General features: G+C 40.4%; 1 protein-coding gene and 2 pseudogenes across 1 annotated transcript in view; 2 read left to right on the top strand and 1 right to left on the bottom strand.

The window, feature by feature from the left end:
- Positions 1-22,325, top strand: part of CUL5 (cullin 5) — a 93,847-nt gene that overhangs the window by 23,111 nt on the left and 48,411 nt on the right. The window contains 1 exon segment of the mRNA XM_026006786.2: positions 14,481-14,580. Within this exon segment, the coding sequence (XP_025862571.1) occupies positions 14,481-14,580 (100 nt within the window).
- Positions 6,826-7,947, top strand: LOC112925957 (malate dehydrogenase, mitochondrial-like; annotated as a pseudogene).
- LOC112925958 (large ribosomal subunit protein eL22 pseudogene) lies at positions 11,709-12,113 on the bottom strand (annotated as a pseudogene).

The following is a 22,325-nucleotide window of genomic DNA, read 5'->3' as shown; positions in this document are numbered from 1 at the left end:
GCAGTCTTGGAGTCTGAAAAACATGCACATCAGGCTGGAAAATCATCAGCCTTTAAGGGTCAGACGTCTGATTTCACAGGAGCTCAGTGGCAACTAAAAACTGCTTTTTAAAACTCCACAAGTGAATTTCTGTCTTAAGATTTCCTTTGATTTCATATTGTCTCCCTTTTCTCGGACATACCAATAGGTAAAAGTAATAGTAAATATCACCTGTTATGGAGACTTTTTCTGTTTATTCAGACACTTAAAATTCTAGTCTCCTTACCAGCAGCTCAAAGCAAATTGTGTCCACTAAGTTTGGGGGGGACAACCTTTCCTGATAGGTACAATCCCTGTAGTACTTCTGAAAGTACAAGCATATAACATTTTACGTCCTTTTGGATCATATATCCAGATACCATCGCCACAAAATACAAAGCCATCTTTTTAACCTCACCTTTCTTCCCATTATAAATGTATTCAACCCCCTAGCAGCATTGATAGCATTAATGTTACAGTTTATGGGGGATCCTGGACGGATTGCTTCAACAGCCCGGGGGCTGAAGAGACAGCTGGAGTGGTTTCCTCTCCCTGGAAGCACCCCACCCCCAGCATTTCCTCCCTTCTCCCCCTTTTTTTTTTTTAATTTATTTATTCATGAGAAACACACACACACACACACACACACACACACACACACAGACAGAGAGAGGCAGAGGGAGAAGCAGGCTCCATGCAGGGAGCCTGACATGGGACTCGATCCTGGGTCTCCAGGATCAGGCCCTGGGCTGAAGGCGGCGCTAAACCACTGGGCCACCAGGGCTGCCCTCCTCCCCCCTGGTTTATCTAAGACTTTCCCCAACCCTGGAATCCGACTTAATTATTATTTCCTCCTGGCTCAGTGGGAGAATAATGCCAACATTTGACATTTTTGGCTCACCCAAAGCTTAACATTGGGCCTTTTCTCTTCCTTGTTGGAGGCAAGAACAAAACCAGTGGTATCACCCAGGCCGTGCTTTTTCTCCTGTCATTTGAGTCCACATGGCTCAAACACAGCCAGGGGATTGAGCCAGCCAACTCTCCAGGGCTTAGAGTCATATTGTTTTCAGCTTTCCTAGGTAACTCTTCTCTCTTAAAACATACGTAACTCAGATGCTGTTTCATACCATAGATGATTTTATAGCCACCCAGACAGCAGCAGTTCATTGTTCAATCACTTTTTCCTTTTACCACATGGTGCTTTCATCGTCTTTCAGTAAGTCCCAGCTGGCCTAGTGAATCTTACTTCTGACACCTTGAACTTCGGTGATTGCTAGGAATACTCAGGAGGCTCAGCATATAGTCGTATTCGAGGCTATGATTTATTACAGTAAAATGCAAAAAAGATATGGGTGACAAATCCAGGGGAAACCAGGTGCAAGTGTCCAGGCATCCGCTCCCATTGGAGTTACACAGTAGATATTAAATTCTCTAGCAACTGATTGTGACAGCACATGTGTAGGTCTAGGGCAGTCACATTAGGTAACCTCTGCCTGACGTGAACTGAAGTTCCACACTTCTAGATGACAAGCAGGTGTTCAACATAAATCAGATTGTTTGCCTAAGTATTTAGGTACAGTGGGTGATTCTTATCAGGAAACAGAAACTTTGCAAAATCCAAGTTCCCAGAAACCAGCCAAGAGGCAGCCTTACAAACATGTCTTCCTAAGGATAGCAGTCTCAGACTTGCTCTAACTTTTCTGTGTGTGCTCTAGTGGAATACTAGAATTGGAAGTTGTAGGTGTGTGACTGAATAATCCACACACATTAAGCTGCTATGCTCATTTTTCTCTTTATCACATAAGAAAAGTCTAATTTCCCTAAGTAGTGTAGAACTTGTTGCATATTACTTAGCTTATATGCATAGTTCTTTGCCTTTTGAAAAGTAAAGTTCAATAAGAAACAGCTAAGCCCTTTTAGAAATATAAAGCATTCATGTATACTTCTATTTTTCTTTATTTTTTAAAAGATTTTATTAAGAGAGACAGAGCATGCACAGGCAGAGGAAGGGGCAGAGGGAGAGGGAGAAGCAGACTCCCCACTGAGCAGGGAGCCTGATGCAGGGCTCTATCCCAGGACCCTGGGATCATGACCTGAGCTGAAGGCAGACACTTAACTGACTGAGGTACCCCTACTTATATTTTTCTTAAATTATTTGATTCAACTATTTTATGTTGAATGTGGTGGGTTTTTGTTTTTTTTTGTTTGTTTGTTTGTTTTTTTGCCAATTTGTGTTGATAATATTTTATCATCTAGAGTAATGCTTATTTTCTGTGTGCTCCTGACTGGGAGGAGCATGATGTTCTCTGCTTAAAGTGTATTTTTTTTTTTTAAAGATTTATTTATTCATGAGAGACAGGGAGGGAGGGAGGCAGAAGCAGAGGGAGAGGCAGGCTCCACATTGAGCAAGGAGCCAATGCAGGATTTGGATCCCAGGACCCTGGGATCATGATCTGAGCCAAAGGCAAACGCTTAACCAACTGAGCCACCCAGGCGGCCCTTAAGGTGTATTTCTAAGCAGAAATAGTGAGTACCTTTGTACTTGCTCTAGTTAATGGTCCCATCCCATCATTTTTAGATATTCTTGATCTCCTTGGAGTTACTCAAGGCAGCTCAATATACAGCCCTTTTAGGTTAAACAATTCTTGTATATCTTATCATATTATCACCAAAAATGCAAGCTCTACGTTAATTAAAACCTTTAAAATTCCAGGGGCACTTGTGTGGCTCAGTCAGTTGAAACTCTTGGTTTTGTCTGAGATCATGATCTCAGGGTCCTGGGATGGAGCCCCATGTGAGGCTCTGTGCTCTGTGGGGAGCCTGCTTCTCCCTTTCCCTCTGCCCCTCCTCCCACTTGCACTCTTTCTCTCTCTCTAAAGTAGATAAATCTTTAAAAAATATATTTTAAAAAACTTCAAAGTTTAGCCTATTTGATCATGTAAATTGATAACATTTAGGTTGCTTATATCTTTCTAAATTTGAGGAACTAAAATATTATTGTTAAACTCCCTTGACAACTTGCTCCTTTTCCCCCCTCATATATCCTTTTTTCTCAAGAAGAGTGCTTTTGGCATTCTAGGTGGTTATAAAAGATTGTTCAGCATATTGTGGGATGTTTATCACCTCTAGCCTTCATCTTCAGACACTGTAGTAGGGGACACTCCCTGTACACCCTCACCCTTCATTAGTGAGACAAAAAAAAAAAAAAAAAGCTCTGGGTACTTTTCCAAGTGAGCTTCTATGGGGATGGTATCTCTCTCAGTTGAGAACTGCTGCTCTAGATATGTACTTTGGTTTGACTTTGGTTAATGAAATTGAAGCTAGAATTAAATCATAAATCATTTTCAACTTGTGAGACCTTATTTTTATTTTATTTATTTATGTATTTCAGTAGGCTCCACACCCACTGTAGAGCCCACCATGAGGCTTAAACCCGCAACCCTGAGATCAAGACCTGAGCTTAGATTAAGAGTTGCGAACTTAATTGATTGAGCTACCCAGGCCTAAGACTTTATTTATTTATTTTTTTAATTTTTATTTATTTATGATAGTCACACAGAGAGAGAGAGAGGCAGAGACACAGGCAGAGGGAGAAGCAGGCTCCATGCGCCGGGAGCCCGATGTGGGATTCGATCCCGGGTCTCCAGGATCGCGCCCCGGGCCAAAGGCAGGCGCCAAACCGCTGTGCCACCCAGGGATCCCCGTAAGACTTTATTTTTAAGAAAATTTATCTTCACTATAAATTCTTTTTTTAAAAAACAAATAAACATTATTTGAGAGAGAGAGAGAGAGAGAGATCATATGCATGAGCAAGGGGAAGGGCAGAGGGGGAAGCAGATTCCTTGCTTGGCAGGGGGCCTGACATGGGGCCCGGTCCCAGGACCCCAAGATCATGACCTGAGCCAAAGACAGACGCTTATCCAACTGAGCCACCCAGGTGCTCTTTCACCATAAATGATCTCAAAAGATGTTTTTCTGTGGGTGCCTGGGTGGTACAGTCATTTGTGCATCCCAACTCTTGGGTTTGGCTCAGGTCATCGTCTCAGGATCCTTTGGAATCAAGCCCTGCATCAGGCTCCACATTCAATGGGGAGCTACTTGAGAATTCTTCCTCTCTCTCTCTTCCTCTTCCTCTGCCCCTCCTCCTGCTCACATACTGTCACTTTCTCTCTAAAATAAATAAATCTAAAAAAAATTACTAAAAATGGTATTTTTCTTGTTCCTAAGTTGGTTTTGGACATACTTTTTCCTCTTTTATCTACCTCATCCCCATCATGTGAGCTGACTTCTTGTGTTCTGTGTACTCCATAAATGTTGGTTTCTTTTTTTTTTTTTTTTAAGACTCTATTCATTCATGAGAGCACAGAGAGAGAGAGAAAGAGAGGCAGAGACACAGGCAGAGGGAGAAGCAGGCTCCATGCAAGGAGCCTGACATGGGACTTGATCCCAGGTCTCCAGGATCACACCCTGGGCTGAAGGCGGCACCAAACCACTGAGCCACCCAGGCTGCCCTAAATGTTGGTTTCTTTCAGAGTTCCATTTTTAAAAATTCTTTGAGTTCTCCTGTCCACAAAAGTGATCTAGATTATTTTCCTGAGTTGAACTTCCAACTCAAAGGGCCTGTTGTTTTTCATACATATCTGTCTCTTAAGTTCTCTAAGTATTCCAAATTTATAATGATAAAAATGTGTTAACTCATAGCTTCAAACCAAAAACCTGGAAGCTACCATCAGCGTCTTATTTTTTTTTATTCTCCCATATTCAGTTCATTACTAGGTTTCATATATTTTTATTAAATATCTCTTGAATTGACCTTCTTTCCGTCCCAGCTTCTTGCCCCACCACCATTTCATCTGAACAATTACAGGAGTCTTCTGCCTTCCTGTCTTCTTTGCTATGTCTCCATGTATCAGTTGTCCATTACTGCAAACCAATTACTCTCAAGGTTAGCAGCTTGAAATACTGCATGCTTTTACCCTGTCACAGTTTGAGGGTCAGAAAGCTGGGAGCAGCTTAATGGGGCGGTGTAACTCAGGGTCTCTGGTGAGCTTGCAGTGGAACTCAGCAGCCAGTGTGGGCCTAGAGTTAGTCAGGGCTGAGTGACATTGCAGGTTACAGGATTGCTGGTAGGGGTGTGTTCTTCCCTAGCTGTGTGGTTCGTCACCATGTAGGGCCCTCTGTAGGGCAGTGTACAGTATGGCGGCTTGCTTTCCCCAGAGTGAGAGAGAGGGTATTCCCGAGACAGAATTCATGGTATTTCTGCCATAGTTGTGGTAGTGACAAACCATCACATGGGTTCATGTGCTATTACTCAAACAGGTGCTTGTACACAGTAGGAGGAAATGGTACACGGGTGTGATTACCAAGAGACTGGGGTCATCAAGGGCCATCTTAGAGGCTATACCTCAGAGTTAGAGGAAGCAGAGGTTGCAAGCTTTAGAAAGAGTTCTTTAAAAACTCTATGTTAGAGAGGAAGAACATGAAAGAACTTAAACTGAAAATGAAAGTCAAGTAAAGAAGAGATCTTTGAAATAAAGGATAAAGAGCTGAAACATAAAAGAAGACCACATCAGTGATTGGAAAAAATAAAAGCAGAGTTCTCCCTGGATGTAGAGCAAAAAAGAAAGTATGGAAGGTAAAATAGAAATTAAGAGATATGGAAGGTAGATCTAGAATTGGGTAAACTTGTACCAGAAGGAGAGAATAGAAATAGAGGAGAAGGTATAGTCCAAAAATACAAGGTGGAAACTCCCTAGGTGGAAATTTCTGTCCCTTCCCACCCATCCCCACAAGTCTTAATTATTGAAAGTGATAGAAAACATGCCAACACATATCCTGAAGGAGTTTCACAATTCCAAAGATTAACAAAATACCCTAGTTTTCTTGCAGTGAGGAAAAAGTTAACTCTCAAACAAAGCAGACTGTCCCCTATACTTTTCATTGGCCAAATTGGATGTAGGAGTTTGGTGAAACATTTCTTTAAATATTTGAAGGAGGGATCCCTGGGTGGCGCAGCGGTTTGGCGCCTGCCTTTGGTCCAGGCCGCGATCCTGGAGACCCAGGATCGAATCCCATGTTGGGCTCCCGGTGCATGGAGCCTGCTTCTCCCCCTTCCTGTGTCTCTGCCTCTCTCTCTCTCTCTCTCTCTCTCTCTGTGTGTGACTATCATAAATAAATAAATTAAAAAAAAATATTTGAAGGAAAATTATTCCAAACCTAGTATTCTCTAGCCAAGTGGTAATCAAGTTGAATGAAGACAAGCATGTTTTCAGACAGGTAAGGATTTAGAGGACTTAAGGATCCTGCAGAGATGAAATAGGTGCCATTTCTTCCGGTATCAATGTTGGTCATTAAGAAATTAAGCTTTATTAAAATAGAAGAAGTGCTCCTAAACTAGGAATCCTGACCTTAACGTGAACATAAATGGAAAATGACAGACGTCATCCAGCCAAAAGTATAAGAAAGTGGAAACCTAAACATTTCAGCTGATAAAAATTGTTCCAACTCTGAAGCAGAACAACGCAAACACAGTGCTCCAAACTGAGTTTGTTATCCCATATGACCATTTAGGGTAATTTAAAAAATCTTGAATCAAATTTCAAAGGTAAGTAAAGAAATCAACACTGGTAAGGAGGAAATAAAATGAAAACTGAATTTAGAAAACAAAAAGTCTAAATCATATTAGAAATAGATAATTTCAGTAGAAGAAAAAAACAGATAAATGTTTCTTTAAAAATTGGAAAAATAGAGTGTCACCTGCCAGCCGCCGACTCCTGCGCCTGCTCTTCTGCTCCCTGCCCGCTCCAATCAACCATGCTGTCCGCCCTCGCCTGCCCTGCCGGCGCCGCTCTCCGCCGCAGCTTCAGCACCTCGGCCCAGAACAATGCTAAAGTAGCTGTGCTTGGGGCTTCCGGAGGAATTGGGCAGCCCCTTGCGCTGCTTCTCAAGAACAGCCCCTTAGTGAGCCGCCTGACCCTCTACACACCCGGAGTGGCTGCAGATCTGAGCCACATCGAGACCAGAACAACTGTGAAAGGCTACCTCGGACCTGAGCAGCTTCCGGATTGCATCAAAGGCTGCGATGTGGTGGTTATTCCAGCCGGAGTCCCAAGAAAACCAGGCATGACACGGGATGACCTGTTCAACACCCAATGCCTCAATTGTGGCCACCCTGACTGCTGCCTGCGCCCAGCATTGCCCCGAGGCCATGATCTGCGTCCTTTCAAATCCGGTCAACTCCACCATCCCAATTGCAACGGAGGTTTTCAAGAAACACGGAGCTTACGACCCCAATAAAATCTTCGGGGTGACGACCCTGGACATTGTCAGGGCCAACACTTTCATTGCAGAACTAAAGGGTTTGGATCCCGCGCGAGTCAATGTTCCTGTCATTGGCGGTCATGCCGGGAAAACCATCATCCCCCTGATCTCTCAGTGCACTCCCAAGGTGGACCTTCCCCAGGACCAGCTGACAGCTGTCACTGGGCAAATTCAGGAGGCCGGCATGGAGGTGGTGAAGGCCAAAGCTGGAGCAGGCTCTGCCACCCTGTCCATGGCATACGCTAGAGCTCGGTTTGTCTTCTCCCTTGTGGATGCAATGAATGGGAAGGAAGGAGTTGTCGAATGTTCCTTTGTTAAATCCCAGGAAGCAGACTGTGCCTATTTCTCCACACCATTACTGCTGGGGAAAAAGGGCATCGAGAAGAATCTAGGCATTGGTAAGATCTCCCCTTTTGAAGAGATGATAGCAGAAGCCATCCCCGAGCTGAAGGTCTCCATCAAAAAGGAAGAGGAGTTTGTGAAGAATATGAAATGAAAGGGCAGCCAGCTAGCAGTCCGTTTCCCTAACTTATGAAGGCATCATGTCCCTGCAAAGCCATCTCCTGCCCTCATGTTTCCCTTGCGATAACCACCAGTGTCATGTTAATGTCACCGCCCCTTCCAATCGCAAGTCCGTCAATGTGTGCATCAATAAAAGCAGGCTTCCATTTTCTTAAAAAAAAAAAAAATTAGAAAAATAAAAAGTTGTTCTTTGATCTGATAAAGGTCATCTCTAAGTGTTCTAGCAGTAGAAAGCGTTCAGTAGTTATACATTGGAAACCTTCTATTTAAAATTGGGACTGAGTGGGCACCTGGGTGGCTCAGATGGTTAAGCGTCTGCCTTCGGCTTAGGTCGTGATCTCCAGGTCCTGGGATCGAGTCCCACATCGGGCTCCCAGCTCAGTGGGGAGTCTGCTTCTCCCTCTTGCCTCTGCTTCCCCTGCCACTCATGTGCGCTCTTGCTCTCTCTCTCTCTCTTCCTCAAATGAATAAATAAAAATGTTTTAAAAAAATAAAAGTAAGGTGGCGCAGCAGTTTAGCGCCGCCTGCAGCCCAGGGCGTGATCCTGGAGACCCTGGATCGAGTCCCACGTCAGGCTCTCTGCATGGTGCCTGCTTCTCCCTCTGCCTGTGTCTCTGCCTCTCTCTCTCTCTCTGCATCTCTGTGAATAAATAAATAAAATCTTTAAAAAAATTTAAAAAATAAAAATAAAATTGAGACTAAGACAAAGAGTCTCTTGGCATACTTCATTTCTTTTTCCTCTAGTTTTTGAAATTTGTTGCCATGGCATTATAAATAGTATATTTATATTGTACATGTGAATATATTTCATATCTCATCCCTAATCCTACATATTTTTCTTTAATCTGGTCTTTAAGGAGTTGATGCATTTTATTGGTCTTTTCATATAACCAAATTCAAAAAATTGCTTTGATGAGATCATCATATCAACATTTGTTCGATCCACCTCAACAAAGCTTAGGTGCTAAGGAGCTTATAGCATTTAATTCGTATGTTAGAATAAAGAGGTTGGAAGTCAGTGATCTGAGGGTTCATTTCAAGAAATGAGGAAAAAGTTTAAAACTAAGGAAAGTATAAGAAAGGAAAGACAAAAGCCAGATTAATGAAATATAAAATAATGGTGCAACAGAGAAAAGGAAAAGGCAAAAATTAGTTCTTTGGAAGGAATAATATTTATTCAATTTACTTTCATTATAAGATCCATATTCATTTTTTTTGAAGTGGGCTCCATGCCCAGCGCAGGGCTTGAACTCACAACCCTGAGATGAAGACCTGAGCCAAGATTAAGAGTCGGACACTTAACTGATTTAGCCACCCAGATGCCGCAATAACTTGCTTCTTTATTAATGTCTTTTTTCTGGTTACTATGAATTATATTAGGTTATTTTCCCCCCTGATTTCTCTTAAGATGAATTCTTAGATCTTTTTGTTTCAGATGAAAGCATTCAAGGCTATACATTTTTTTAATACTGCTTTTATTGCTACCATAGGTTTTACAGTACGAAATGCTTTTCTTTTGCTCTCTGGATTGTTAGTAAATTTCCTTAAATCATGCATTATCTAGCAACTTAATTTCTTCTTTTTTTTTTTAAGATTTTATTTATTTATTCATGAGAATACACAGAGAGAGAGAGAGAGAGAGAGGCAGAGGGAGAAGCAGGCTCCACACAGGGAGCCTGACGTGGGACTCGATCCAGTCTCCAGGATCACACACCGGGGTGAAGGTGGCGCCGAACTGCTGAGCTACTGGGCTGCCCGCAACTTAATTTCTAACAATGATGTCTTTTTTGGTCACTTCTTGTTTATAGATTATGATCAGAGAAATAGCCTGTAAAAATACCTTTAAAAAATTTTATGGGATGCCTGGGTGGCTCAGTGGTTTAGCACCTGCCTAGGCCCAGGGGGTGATCCCTTCGTCCAGGGATCGAGTCTCAGATTGGGTTCCCTGCTTGGAGCCTGCTTCTCCCTCTGCCTGTATCTCTGCCTCTCTCTCTCTCTCTCTCTCTCAGGAACAAATAAATAAAATCTTAAAAAAAATTTTATATGGGTACATATGCTCTTAGGTAAAAATTATTACTTTTTTAAGATTTCATTTTTTTTTAAGATTTTATTTATTTATTCATAGAGATGCAGAGAGAGAGAGAGAGAGAGGCAGAGACACAGGCAGAGGGAGAAGCAGGCTCCATGCAGAGAGCCTGACCTGGGACTCGATCCAGGGTCTCCAGGATCACGCCCTAGGCTGCAGGTGGTGCTAAACCGCTGAGCCACCGGGGCTGCCCTAAGATTTCATTTTTAAGGTAACTCTGTACCCTATGTGGGGCACTTGAACTCATGACCCTGAGATTAAGAGTGAAATGTTTCACCAACTGAGCCAACCAAGAGCCCCGAAAAAATAATCTTTTTGATAGTTGTAAATAAGAATCTCTAATAATATTTATTGATTGTATTTAAAAAATTTTTCTTTGTCCTTAATTTTTTTCTAGGTCCTCAAATGTTAAGAGATCTTGTGATAGACACTTCTGACTAGCCAAGCCACACCCCATTCCTGGTTTTATGTTCCTTGTGTACTTTCCACGTGGCTGCGTATTCTAATACTCACTTCTTCAGCTTCCCTTGCTGTCTGGGTCACCATGTGATAAAATTCCAGCAAATAGGTTTACAGGAGGCCTTCTGAGAAAGGTTTTGCTTTTCAGATCAATTAAACTAATGTGCCTGGCTCAGTCCTCCTTTTCCACCTTTAATCCTCACAGGGATAAGAGTCTAATGTGCTAACGCAGCCAAGTGGAAAGAGAAAGATCCTCTTAGTCTCTGCACGGGCACCAGCAGCTGCCTAACCCTAGACTCCAAGTTATTTAAGAAAAGTAACATAATAATCTGAGCCACACTGTTAATCGAATTTAATATTTTAGCTAAGGGCATCCTCACTAAGGCAAGTAAGGATGTTTTAAGTATTCTATTTTATTTGTATCAAGTTCTTATATTCCTGATTATTTTGTATAATGTAATGCTAAATAATGCTTTTTATCATTACATAATATTTCTTTTCTCTAGTTCTTTCAACCTTAAATTCCTCTTTAGATCACACTAATATTGCCACCCTGCTTTTTTTTAGTTTGTGTTTGCCTGTTATCTCTTATGACATGGTTTTATTTTTTTCCTTAAAAAAATTTTTTTTTGGTATGGGATCCCTGGGTGGCGCAGCGGTTTGGCGCCTGCCTTTGGCCCAGGGCGCGATCCTGGAGACCTGGGATCGAATCCCAGGTCGGGCTCCCGGTGCATGGAGCCTGCTTCTCCCTCTGCCTGTGTCTCTGCCTCTCTCTATCTCTCTGTGACTATCATAAATAAATAAAAATTAAAAAAAAAAATTAAAAAAAATTTTTTTGGTAAATTGTACATTATATAAAATATACCACATTAAGCAGTTCATTCTTTTACATTTCATTGGCACTGGGTACATTCACAGTGTTGTGCAAACATGAACATGATCCATTTTTTAGAACATCTTCATCATCTTACACAGAAGCTCTGAGTTGTTGGTCTCCGTGGATTTTCCTGTTCTAGGTTCCTTACTTAAGTGCAGTAATCCACTGTGGTCCTTTTCAAAGGCATACTGTCTTCTAATGGAGTCATTTATTGCATTCATGTTTAGTATTACTACTGATATTCTTGTTTTATTGCTTCTCTAACTTTAACACTTAGTAGATATTCTTGTTTCTTCATTTTTTTGTTTTCCTTATTTTTCTTAATCTGGAAGTTCACTTCCATTAATGGTTACATTCCTGTTTCTTTTCTTTTCTTTTTTTTGGGGAGGGTTTTCAAGTTTTATTCGAGAACTCATACAGAATATTTGAGATAAATGAGTTTTAATCCTCATCTTCCTCCTCTTCCTCATCCTGGTTAATCTGGAAGTAACGCAACTCGTAACTCTCTTTGCTGTTAGCAACTACGTGCACCCAGTCACGGAGGTTATTCTTCTTCAAGTATTTTTTGGTGAGATATTTCAAATACCTTTTGGAAAAAGGCACCTCGGAAGTTACAGTAATTTTGCTCTTGCTTCTTTCGATGGTTACAACCCCTCCACCGAGATTCCCAGCTTTTCCATTCACTTTGATTCTCTCTTGAAGAAACTGCTCAAAATTGGCAGCATCCATGATTCCATCTTCTACCGGGTGGGTGCAATCAAGGGTAAACTTAAGAACTTGCTTCTTTTTTTTACCCCCCTTCGCCACAAGCTTTTTCACGGGCACCATGGCGGCAGCTACGTTCCTGTTTCTTACTCTCCATCAGAGGCATAGAATGTTACTATTAGTCAAAAGTAAAATAGTTGCTTTCTATACTAGAGTCACGCTTTCCATTTTATCTTCTTTGTACCCAAGGAAGTTGAAACCTTTGGAATGCTTTTTACTTCTTGCTCCTTCTTTTTTTTTTTAAGATTTTATTTATTTATTCATGAGAAACAGAGAGAAAGAGAGAGAGAGAGAGAGAGAGGCAGAGACACAGGCAGAGGGAGAAGCAGGCTCCATGCAGGGGGCCCGACACGGGACTTGATCCTGTGTCTCCGGGATCACGCCCTGGGCCGAAGGCAGACGCCAAACCACTGAGCCACCCAGGCTGCCCTTTCTTGCTCCTTCTCCCACCCCTTCTCTCTGTCGCCTTGAAACCTTTGAAAAACCTTTACTTTATCCCTCTCCCACTTCCTGCCTGATTTTTCTAATACAGTTAAGTAGTTAAAAACAATTTTACTTACATGTTCTTTTTAAAAAGCACTTTGAAAAAAGAAAAGAAAAAAAAAAGCACTTTGGTTATATATTCCAAGAGAATGTATTCTTAACCATCCAGATTTAATTTCGTATATTACTGCTTGCTACTACTCCTTCCCTTTATATTCAAATACTATTTGATATAACAGATAAAGTGCATGAACTAGGACTACATGCATCTGTTGTGGGTAAATACCAGGAGCAATGTTGAGGGAAAACTCATTCGAAAAAACAGTTGTTTGATACAATTTCTCCCCCCCACCCCCTTTATTTTTAAGAGCCGGAGAAAGGGAGAGAGGGGGAGGGAGAATCTTTTTTTTTTTAAGATTCTATTTATTTGAGAGAAAGAGACAGAGATAGTGACAGAGCATGAATGGGGAGGAAGGGGTTCGATCCCAGAACTCCAGGATCATGACCTGAGTTGAAGGCAGACACTTCACTGACTGAACCACCCAGGTGCCCTGGGAGAGAATCTTAAGCAGGCTCCAGCCCCAGCTCAAGAGTCAGAGGCTTACTAACTAAGCCACCCAGGCACCCCTGCTTGTTTGCTACAATTTCTATGAAGTTCATAGTCTGTTGTAAAACTTGAAAAATAATACTAAATTTGGTCTTGGTTACTTCTGGGAAGAATGGAAGAGAGTAGGATTAGGGAGAAGAACATAGAGGTTTTACCATAGGGTATTTATTAACTTATTAATGTAGGGTATTACCATAATCTATTCATGGGTCCCCTGTATACTGCCAGTACACTAGAAGTATAATCTTGGGAACATTCCTTAACTTTTATTTGCCTTAGTCTCCCCATCTGTAAAATGGTGATAAAAATAATACCGCCTTCAGAGTTGCTGTGATGGTTAAATGAATTAAAACAGCTTAGAATAGTAAGTAGCACATAGTAATCAATCAGATGGTCCTTATTATATTGTTATTTAGCAAATACTTGTGTGTTTGCTGCATGATAGACAGTGAGCTCTAGATACCACTCTTAAGCTGAAAGCTAAATTTAACAGGTGACAAAAGCAAGTTCAAATTAATAATATGCAGATGGAACTTTGAGTTATAATGATGTCCTTGAGAATCTGGATATAGAACAAGCTGTTTGGCCATTGCTAGAATGTTACAATTCTGGAGACCTCTTATTTTGATTTCTTTGACATTTTTTATAGCAGTGGCTCCATTAGATACTAAATGAGTCACTGGGGAACATTTTTTGAATAAAAGAATCCTCGATAATAAAACTCTATCCTTTTATTATAAGTTCACCTACTTTGTAATGTGGTAATTAAGAAATTAACTTTTTGAACATGTTATATTACTATTAAATATATTTCTATAATGTCAGCTTTATAAATTCAGAGTTTTTGTATACCAGTTTAGGAGAGCTTTTGTTTTTGTTTTCTTTTTAAATAAAGGAGATAAAGTGGTAATCTGTGTGTAAATAAAACAAATATATGGGGGAAGCTAAGAGATTTGCTATATTTAAATGACTATTTTTTTAAGAGAATAATTTATATATATTGTGATAAAGAATTAAAATAATTTATATTTAACATAAGAAAAAAATTGGTGATAGTCAACTTGGGGTATGAGATTTAAAGATGGGAGCATGCTTTTATAATTAAAGATAATACAGTTAGTAGCAGAGATTTAAGGAGGAAAACAATAACAAAGTAAAATAAAAATCAGAAAAAATGTGCGTGTTAGGTAACTTAGAATTCTGTGGTTCTTAGAATGGATTCATCTACCCTGGGCTGTGTGCGGCATGGTCTGTGGGAACTGTATTCATACAGAACGTGATGTGAGTTTTGTCTTTGTCCTTGTACTGGTGTTCATGTTTGTTTCCCTGCTTTACCTTCACAGGGATGTGCATGCAGTCTGTCTCTGGGATGATAAAGGTCCAGCAAAAATTCATCAGGCTTTAAAAGAAGATATTCTTGAGTTTATCAAGCAAGCACAGGCAGTAAGTTCTGTATCTTTATATTAAGTTTAAGACTTAGAGAATATCCTATTTTCTGATTTTGAATGTAGGACTTCCAAGGATAATTTTAAAATATCACATTGACTTTTGACATTTGTTGATTAGATTTTTTTATTTATTTAGGTAATCTCTCCACCCAACATGGGGCTCTAGCTCACAAACCCAAGATCAAGAGCTGCATGCTCTACTGGTTGAGCCAGCCAGGTGCCCCATGTTGACTACATTTTTTAATAAGGTGATTGTTATTGGTTGTTTTTTCCTCCTCAGTGATGTTTCTGTCAAGGCAGTATATCATTATCTGAAATTAAAAGATTCTGTCAAGAATTCAGTTTTTTATACATTCTTTAGAAGTCCCCACCACTGTTTTTTTGGTTTGGTTTGGTTTGGTTTTTTGCTGCATGTCAGTACACATGAATTGGGTTTTTTTCCTCATAACTAATACTTCTCAAGCTAAGAGTAATTTTCTTCAATTCCAGTACTACTTCAGCTATATAATTCTTGCACTGCCCTTTACATTGCTGCTGCTGAGCTGAAATTCACTCTTGGATTGATAATATGTATAAGTTTTTAATATCATTGAAATGAAGACAGAGCTCATTTAGGCATTAGGTCAATTATGCAAGAGCTAATTTTGTTTGTCTTTATTAACACCTTTGTTTTCTGGGGAAAATTAATGTAGAAGTAAAATATTCTATTGAATCAGCTCTTAACACTTTGAAGATAGGCTTAAGGACATGAAATTATTTTCCTTTCTATAAAACGAAGTTTGAAAACAAGAGAGAATTTTTTATTCTTTAGGTGAATTTTTATGTCAGTGTCTCAAACAACATTAGTCAAAGTTGCCTGTTAGAAATTTTGTTAAATACTAATAGCAGATTAACAGTGGAAATTAAAAATGGTCTTTTTCTACATATGACTTAAAAGAAGGTACTGAATAAAGTATATGATTATTATATATTTAACTCTAATAGCCACTGCCACGATGTTAAAAGAATCATGTCACATGGCGTATTACTTACAAAAAGAAATGTTTTGATACCACCATTAATTCTGTCATCTTGATAAATGATTTTTTAAAAAAAATTTATTTATTAGAGAGGAAGGGAGGGAGAAAGGAGGGACAGTGGGAGATAGAGAATGAGAGAATCTCAAGCAGACTTTGCACTGAGTGCAGCCCAACATGGGGCTCGGTCTTGAGACCCTGAGATCATGATATGAGCCGAAACTGAGTCGGGTGTTGAACCAAGCCACCCAGGTGCCCCTGATAAATGATTTTGTAAAAAGTATAGTTTTGGGGCACCTGAGTGACTCAATCAGGTAAGCATCTGCCTATGGCTCAGGTCACGATCTAAGGGTACTGGGGTCACTCCCCCCCCACATTGGGCTCCGTGCTCAGCAGGGTGTCTGCTTTTCCCTCTGCCCATCCCCCTCTCATGCTCTCTCTTGTGCACAGTTGCTCGATCTCTCAAATAAATAAAAGAATTAAAAAAAAAATCTAGAGTAGCCCGGTGGCTCAGCAGTTTAACGCCAGCTTCGGCCCAGGGTGTGATCCTGGAGACCCGGGATTGAGTCCCATGTCGGGTTCCCAGCATGGAGCCTGCTTCTCCCTCTGCCTGTGTTTCTGCCTCTCTCTCTCCTCTCTCTCTCTCTCTCTCTCTCTCTCTCTCTCTGCCTCTCATGAATAAATAAATAAAATCTAAAAAAAAATCCAAATATAGTTTTATAGGAAATTATCTTTAAATGAATATAAATGATATTTTCAGGCTTTGCTTAGAAAAATAAATATTTCAGTGTCACAATTTTTTAAAAAATTATTTATTTATTTATTCTTGAGAGACAGAGAGAGAGGCAGAGATATAGGCAGAGGGGGAAGCAGACTCCCTGCAGGGAGTCTGAAGTAGGACTTGATCCCAGGATCACAACCTGAGCCAAAGGTAGATGCTTAACCACTGAGCCACCCCGGTGCTCTCAGTATCACAATTTAATCAAAAGTATACGTTCCTAGAACTCAGTTAGAAATATTGCATTGGAAAGCATATTAGCTTGTTTATGATTTATGGTGATAATACCAATTATGTTTCTTTCAAATGAATAGAGCTTTATTCTTTAGTTTCTGGAAATGAGCTCCTAAAGAATCGTCTTAGATACTGTTAACAAATGTTAAAAAATACACTTCACAAAACTGTGTGTTTCACTGTAATGTGACCCAGTGAAGTCTGATATGTAAACCTTCGCAAGACTCTGAGGGTCAGGGCAGCCCCGATGGCTCAGCGGTTTGGTGCTGCCTGCGGCCCGGGGTGTGATCCTGGAGACCAGGGATCGAGTCCCACATCGGGCTCCCTGCATGGAGCCTGCTTCTCCCTCTACCTGTGTCTCTGCCTCTCTCTGTGTCTCTCATGAATAAATAAATAAAATCTTAAAAAAAAAAAAGACTCTGAGGGTCAGGTTCAGTGTCACTAATTCAGAGCTTGTAAATTGTAGAGAAAGGGGGAACCTGGGTGGCTCAGTCCGTTGAGCATCTGCCTTCAACTCAGGTCATGATCCTGGGGTCCTGTGATTGAGCCTGTGTTGGGCTCCCTGCTCAGTGGGGAGTCTGCTTCTCCCTTTCCTTACTTTTGTCCCTCTCCTCCCCAATAAATATAATCTTAAAAAATTAAATTGTAGGGATAGTAATGCCAAACATGGTTATTTGATTTCTAAACTTTTTTTTTTTTAAGATTTTATTTATTTGAGAGACAGAGAGTACACAGGTGGATGAGTGGCAGGCAGAGGCAGAGGGAGAAGCAAACTACCAGCTAAGCAGGGACCCCAACTTGGGTCTTGATCGCAGGATCCTGGGATCATGACATAAGCTGAAGGCAGACACTTAACCTGCTGAGCCACCTAGGGGCACCTGATTTCTAAACGTTTAAGAAAATTTAGCTTTGTGAGTTATTTTACTGGTCAGTTATTAGATTAATTGAGCTTATTTTGTTAGGGAGGACCAAATCTCTTAAACAGGAGAGATGGTTTCCATCTGCATTAAAATGTTCATAGCATTATTTAACATGACAGAATGGAAAGTAAAAAAATAAATGTACAATGTTTGACAGGTTATTAGGGTATTTAATTTGTGTGTGTGTGTGTGTGTGTTTTAATTGATATAAGTATTCTTTTTGCTCATAATTCTGTATAGCAATTTGAGCTAGGCTCACCTGATTTCTCCTAAGTTTATTAATGTGTCAGCAGGTAGCTTGTGGCTTTGCAGGGACTGGATGATCCGACAGAAATTTTCTCACATACTTGGTATTTGGTGCTGGCTTCCACCCTGGCCTTTCTCCCTTAGGTAGTTTCCCATTCTAGGGGAAACCAACCTTTGAGGTGATAGTGGAATCCTCAGGACCTCCTCAGCTCTTGGTTTGGAAGTCTCAGGGTGTCATATCTGCCTTCTTTTGGTCAAGACAAGTCACAGAACCACATCAAACAAGTGGTGGAGAAATAGACCCTGCCATCCTTTAAGAAATGGAGATATAGGGAATCCCTGGGTGGCTCAGCGGTTTGGCGCCTGCCTTTGGCCCAGGGCGCGATCCTGGAGTCCCAGGATCGAGTCCCACGTTGGGCTCCCAGCATGGAGCCTGCTTCTCCTCCTCATGTGTCTCTGCCTCTCTCTCTCTCTCTCTCTCTCTCTCTCTCTCTCTTTCTCTGTGTCTATCATAAATAAAAATAAATCAATCTTTAAAAAAAAAAGAAAGAAATGGAGATATAATTTATATACCAGAAAATTCACCCTCTTAAAATATACACTTCAGTGGGGTTTAGTATATTCATGAAGTTGTGCAACCATCATCTACTAATTCTGTAACATTTTCATCACCCTAAAAAGAAACTGTGTACCCATTAGCAGTTAATCCCCCATTACCCACTCCCCACAAACCTTGGCAACCACCAATCGTCTTTGTTTCCATGCATTGGTTTGTTGTGTGCATTTCCTATAAATGGAATCATGCAGTATGTGGCCTTTTATGACTGGCTTCTTTCATTTATGATAATGTTTTCAAGGCTCAGCTACACTGTAGTGTTTATCCATATTACATTTCTCTTTATGGCTGAATAATATCCTATTATATGGCTATCCAACATTCTTCTTTTAATCTGTTCATCATTGGTAGATGTTTGGGTTGTTACTACCAAGTTTTGAATAATGCTGCTTATAAACATTTGTGTGTAAGTAGGTTTTTTTTTTTAATTGAAGTATCATTGACATAATATTAGTTTTAGGTGAACATCATAATGATTTGATGTTTGTATATATTGTGAAATGATCACAATAGATCATTTGATGTATGATCATCTGATCAATACATGATCACAATGTATGTATTCTCAAATGATCACTTACTGTTAACAGTAAGTCTAGTTAACATCCATCACTACATATAGCTATGGAATTTTTTCTTGTGATGAGAACTTATAAGGTCTCATATCAACTTTCTAATACTGAGTACAGTATTGTTAACTGTTGTTCCCATATGCAGTATTACTTCCTTAGCCTTATTTTGTAACGGGAAACATGTACCTATGGCTCTTTCACCCATTTGTGTCCCACGTGTTACTCCCTGCCTCTTATAACTGCCAGTCTGTTCTCTGTATCAGTGAGCTTATGTTTTTTTTTTTTAATTCCATATGTAACTGAAATCATACTTGTCTTTCTTTTTTTTTTTTAAGATTTTATTTATTTATTCATGAGAGACATAGAGAGAGGCAGAGACATAAGCAGAGGGAAGAGAAGCAGGCTCCATGCAGGAGCCCGATGTGGGACTCGATCCTGGAACTCTGGGATCACATCCTGAGCTGAAGGCACACGCTCAACCGCTGAGCCACCCAGGTGTCCCTCATACTTGTCTTTTGCTGTATTATTTCCCTTAGCATAATGCCCTCAAGGTCTACCTATGTTACTGCAAATGGCAGGACTTTATTTTTTTCCTAATGGCTGAGTAATAGTCCATTGTGTATATATAACCACATTTTCTTTATCTTATTCACCTATCAGTGGACACTTAGGTTGTTTCCTGTCTTGGCTATTGTAAATAATGCTGCAGTTTACGTGGGACTGCATATATCTTTTGGAGTTACTGTTTCATTTTCTTTGGATAAATACCCAGGTATGGAATTGCTGGATCATATGGTATTCTATTTTTAATTTTTCCAGGAACCTCCGCACTGTTTTCCACAGCAACTGCACCATTTTACTTCCTACCAGCAGTGCACAGGGCTTCCCTTTCCACAATATCTTGGCCAACACTTGTTATTTCTGGCCTTCTTGGTCCTAGCCATTCTGACAGGTGGGAGATGATAGCTCAGGTGGCTTTGGTTTGCATTTCCCTGGTGATGAGTGATGTTGAGTATCTTTTCCCATGTCAGTTGGCCATCTGTGTGTCTTCTTTGGAAAACCATCTGCGCAGATCTTCTGCCTAGTTTTCATTTGGATTGTTTATTTTTTGCTGTTGAGTTGTAGGAGTTCTTTGTTTATTTTGGGTATTAGCTCCTCATAGATACACGATGTGCAGTGTTTTTTCTCCCGTTACTAGGTTGTCTCTTCATCGTGTTTGTGGTTTCCTTTGCTGGGCCGCAGTTCTTTGGTTTGATGTAGTCTACTTGTTTATTTTTGCTTTTGGTATCATATTCAAAAGAATCCTCGCTAAGACCTATGTTAAGGAGCTTACCTAAGCCCGTGTTTTCTTCTGGGAGTTTTGTGGTTTCAGGTGTTATGTTCAAGTCTTTACCCCATTTTGAGTTAATTTTTGAGTATCGTGCTGGACAGTGGTGCGGTTTCATTCTTTTGCATGTGGCTGTTCAGTTTTCCCAGTGCCGTTTATTTTTTTAATTTTAATTTTTTAAAGATTTTATTTATTCATGAGACACAGAGAGAGAGAGAGAGACAGAGAGAGAGGCAGAGACACAGGTAGAGGGAGAAGCAGGCTCCATGCAGGGAGCCCGACATGGGACTCCATCCCGGGTCTCCAGGATCACGCCCTCGGCCGAAGGGGCGCTAAACCGCTGAGCCACCTGGACTGCTCCCCAGCGCTGTTTATTGAAGAGACTGTCCTCCCCCATTGTGTGTTCTTGGCTCCTTTGTTGTGAACTAATTGATTGACCATATATGTGTGGTTTTATTTCTGGGTTCTCTGTTCTGCTCTGTTGATCTCTGTGTCGGCTTTTGTGCCAGTACCACACTGTTTTGATTACACTAGAGCTTTGTGATACAGTTTGGAATCAGGAAGGTGATGCCTCCAGCTTTGTTCTTCTTGCTTAGGGTTGCTCTGACTGTTGCTGGGTCTTTTGTGGTCCTCTACACGTTGTGGGATTGTTTGTTCATTATCTGTGGAAAATGCCATTGGACTTTTGATGGAGATTGCATTGAGTGTGTATGTTTTTGTTAGTATGGACATTTTAATGCTATTAACTTTCTGTTCCGTGACCAGCGGACATCTTTCTGTTTATTCGTGTGTTCTCTTTGTTTCATCCGTGTGTTAGGGTTTTCAGTATACAGTTCTTTCACCTCCTTGGTTAAATTTATTCCTAGGCTTTTTTTTTTTTTTTTTTTTTTGAGGGAGCAAGTGAGTGAGCAAACATGAGTGGGGCGGGGAGGGAGAAGGAGAGAGAGGGAGAAGCAGACTCTGCACTGAGCAGGGAGCCCGACATGGGGCTTGATCCCAGGACACCAAGATCATGACTGAAGCCGAGGGCAATATTTGAGCCACCCAGATGCCTCTATTTAATCTTTTTGATGCAATTTTAAATGGGATTGGTTTTTTAAATTTCTCTTTCTGACAATTTAAGTGTATAGAAATGCAACAGATTTTGTATAGTGATTTTTGTATCCATCTTTACTGAATTCGTTTGTTCTAACAATGTTTTGGTGGAGTCTTTATGGATTTTCTCTACGTTATCTGCAAATAGTGACAAAGTGGTGAGAATTAACATTTTGTCCTGTTTCTGGTCTTCTATGAAAAGCTTTTAGCTTTTCACCACTGAGTATGATTTTAGTTGTGGGTTTGTCATATATTGCCTTTATTATGTTGAGGTACATTCCCTTTATACCCACTTTTTATGAGTTTTTAGCATAAATAGATACTTTGTCAAATATTTTTTCTGCACTATTTGAGATGATCATATGATTTTTATACTCCACTTGTTTTTGTTTTTGTTTTTTTTTCATTTTTTTTTTAAGATTTTATTTATCTATTCATGAGAATACACAGAGAGGATAGAGAGCGGCAGAGACACAGGCAGAGGGAGAAGCAGGCTCCATTCTGGGAGCCCGACATGGGACTCTATCCAGGGTCTCCAGGATCACACCCTGGGCTGCAGGTGGCGCTAAACCGCTGAGCCACCGGGGCTGCCCCTATACTCCATTTGTTAATGTGGTGTTTCACATAGATTCACTTTTGAATGTTGAAACAACCAACCTTGTGTTCCTGTAATAAATCCCAGTTGATCATGGTATATGATCTTTTAATGTATTGTTGAATTCAGTTTTCTAATATTTTGTGGAATAGTTTTGCATCTATGATCTATGTTTTTTAGGGATGTTGGCCTATAATTTTCTTCTTTTGTGCCATTCTTGTCAGGTTTTGATACCAGGATATTACCGGCTTCATTAAATGAATTTGGACATGTTCACTCCTCTCCTATGTTTTTGAAGAGTTTAAGAAGGATTGGTATTACTTCTCTTCAAATGTTTGATA

Source organism: Vulpes vulpes, chromosome 12, assembly GCF_048418805.1.
Source record: "Vulpes vulpes isolate BD-2025 chromosome 12, VulVul3, whole genome shotgun sequence".
NCBI classification, from domain to species: domain Eukaryota; kingdom Metazoa; phylum Chordata; class Mammalia; order Carnivora; family Canidae; genus Vulpes; species Vulpes vulpes.
This window is presented reverse-complemented; position numbering and strand designations above follow the sequence as displayed.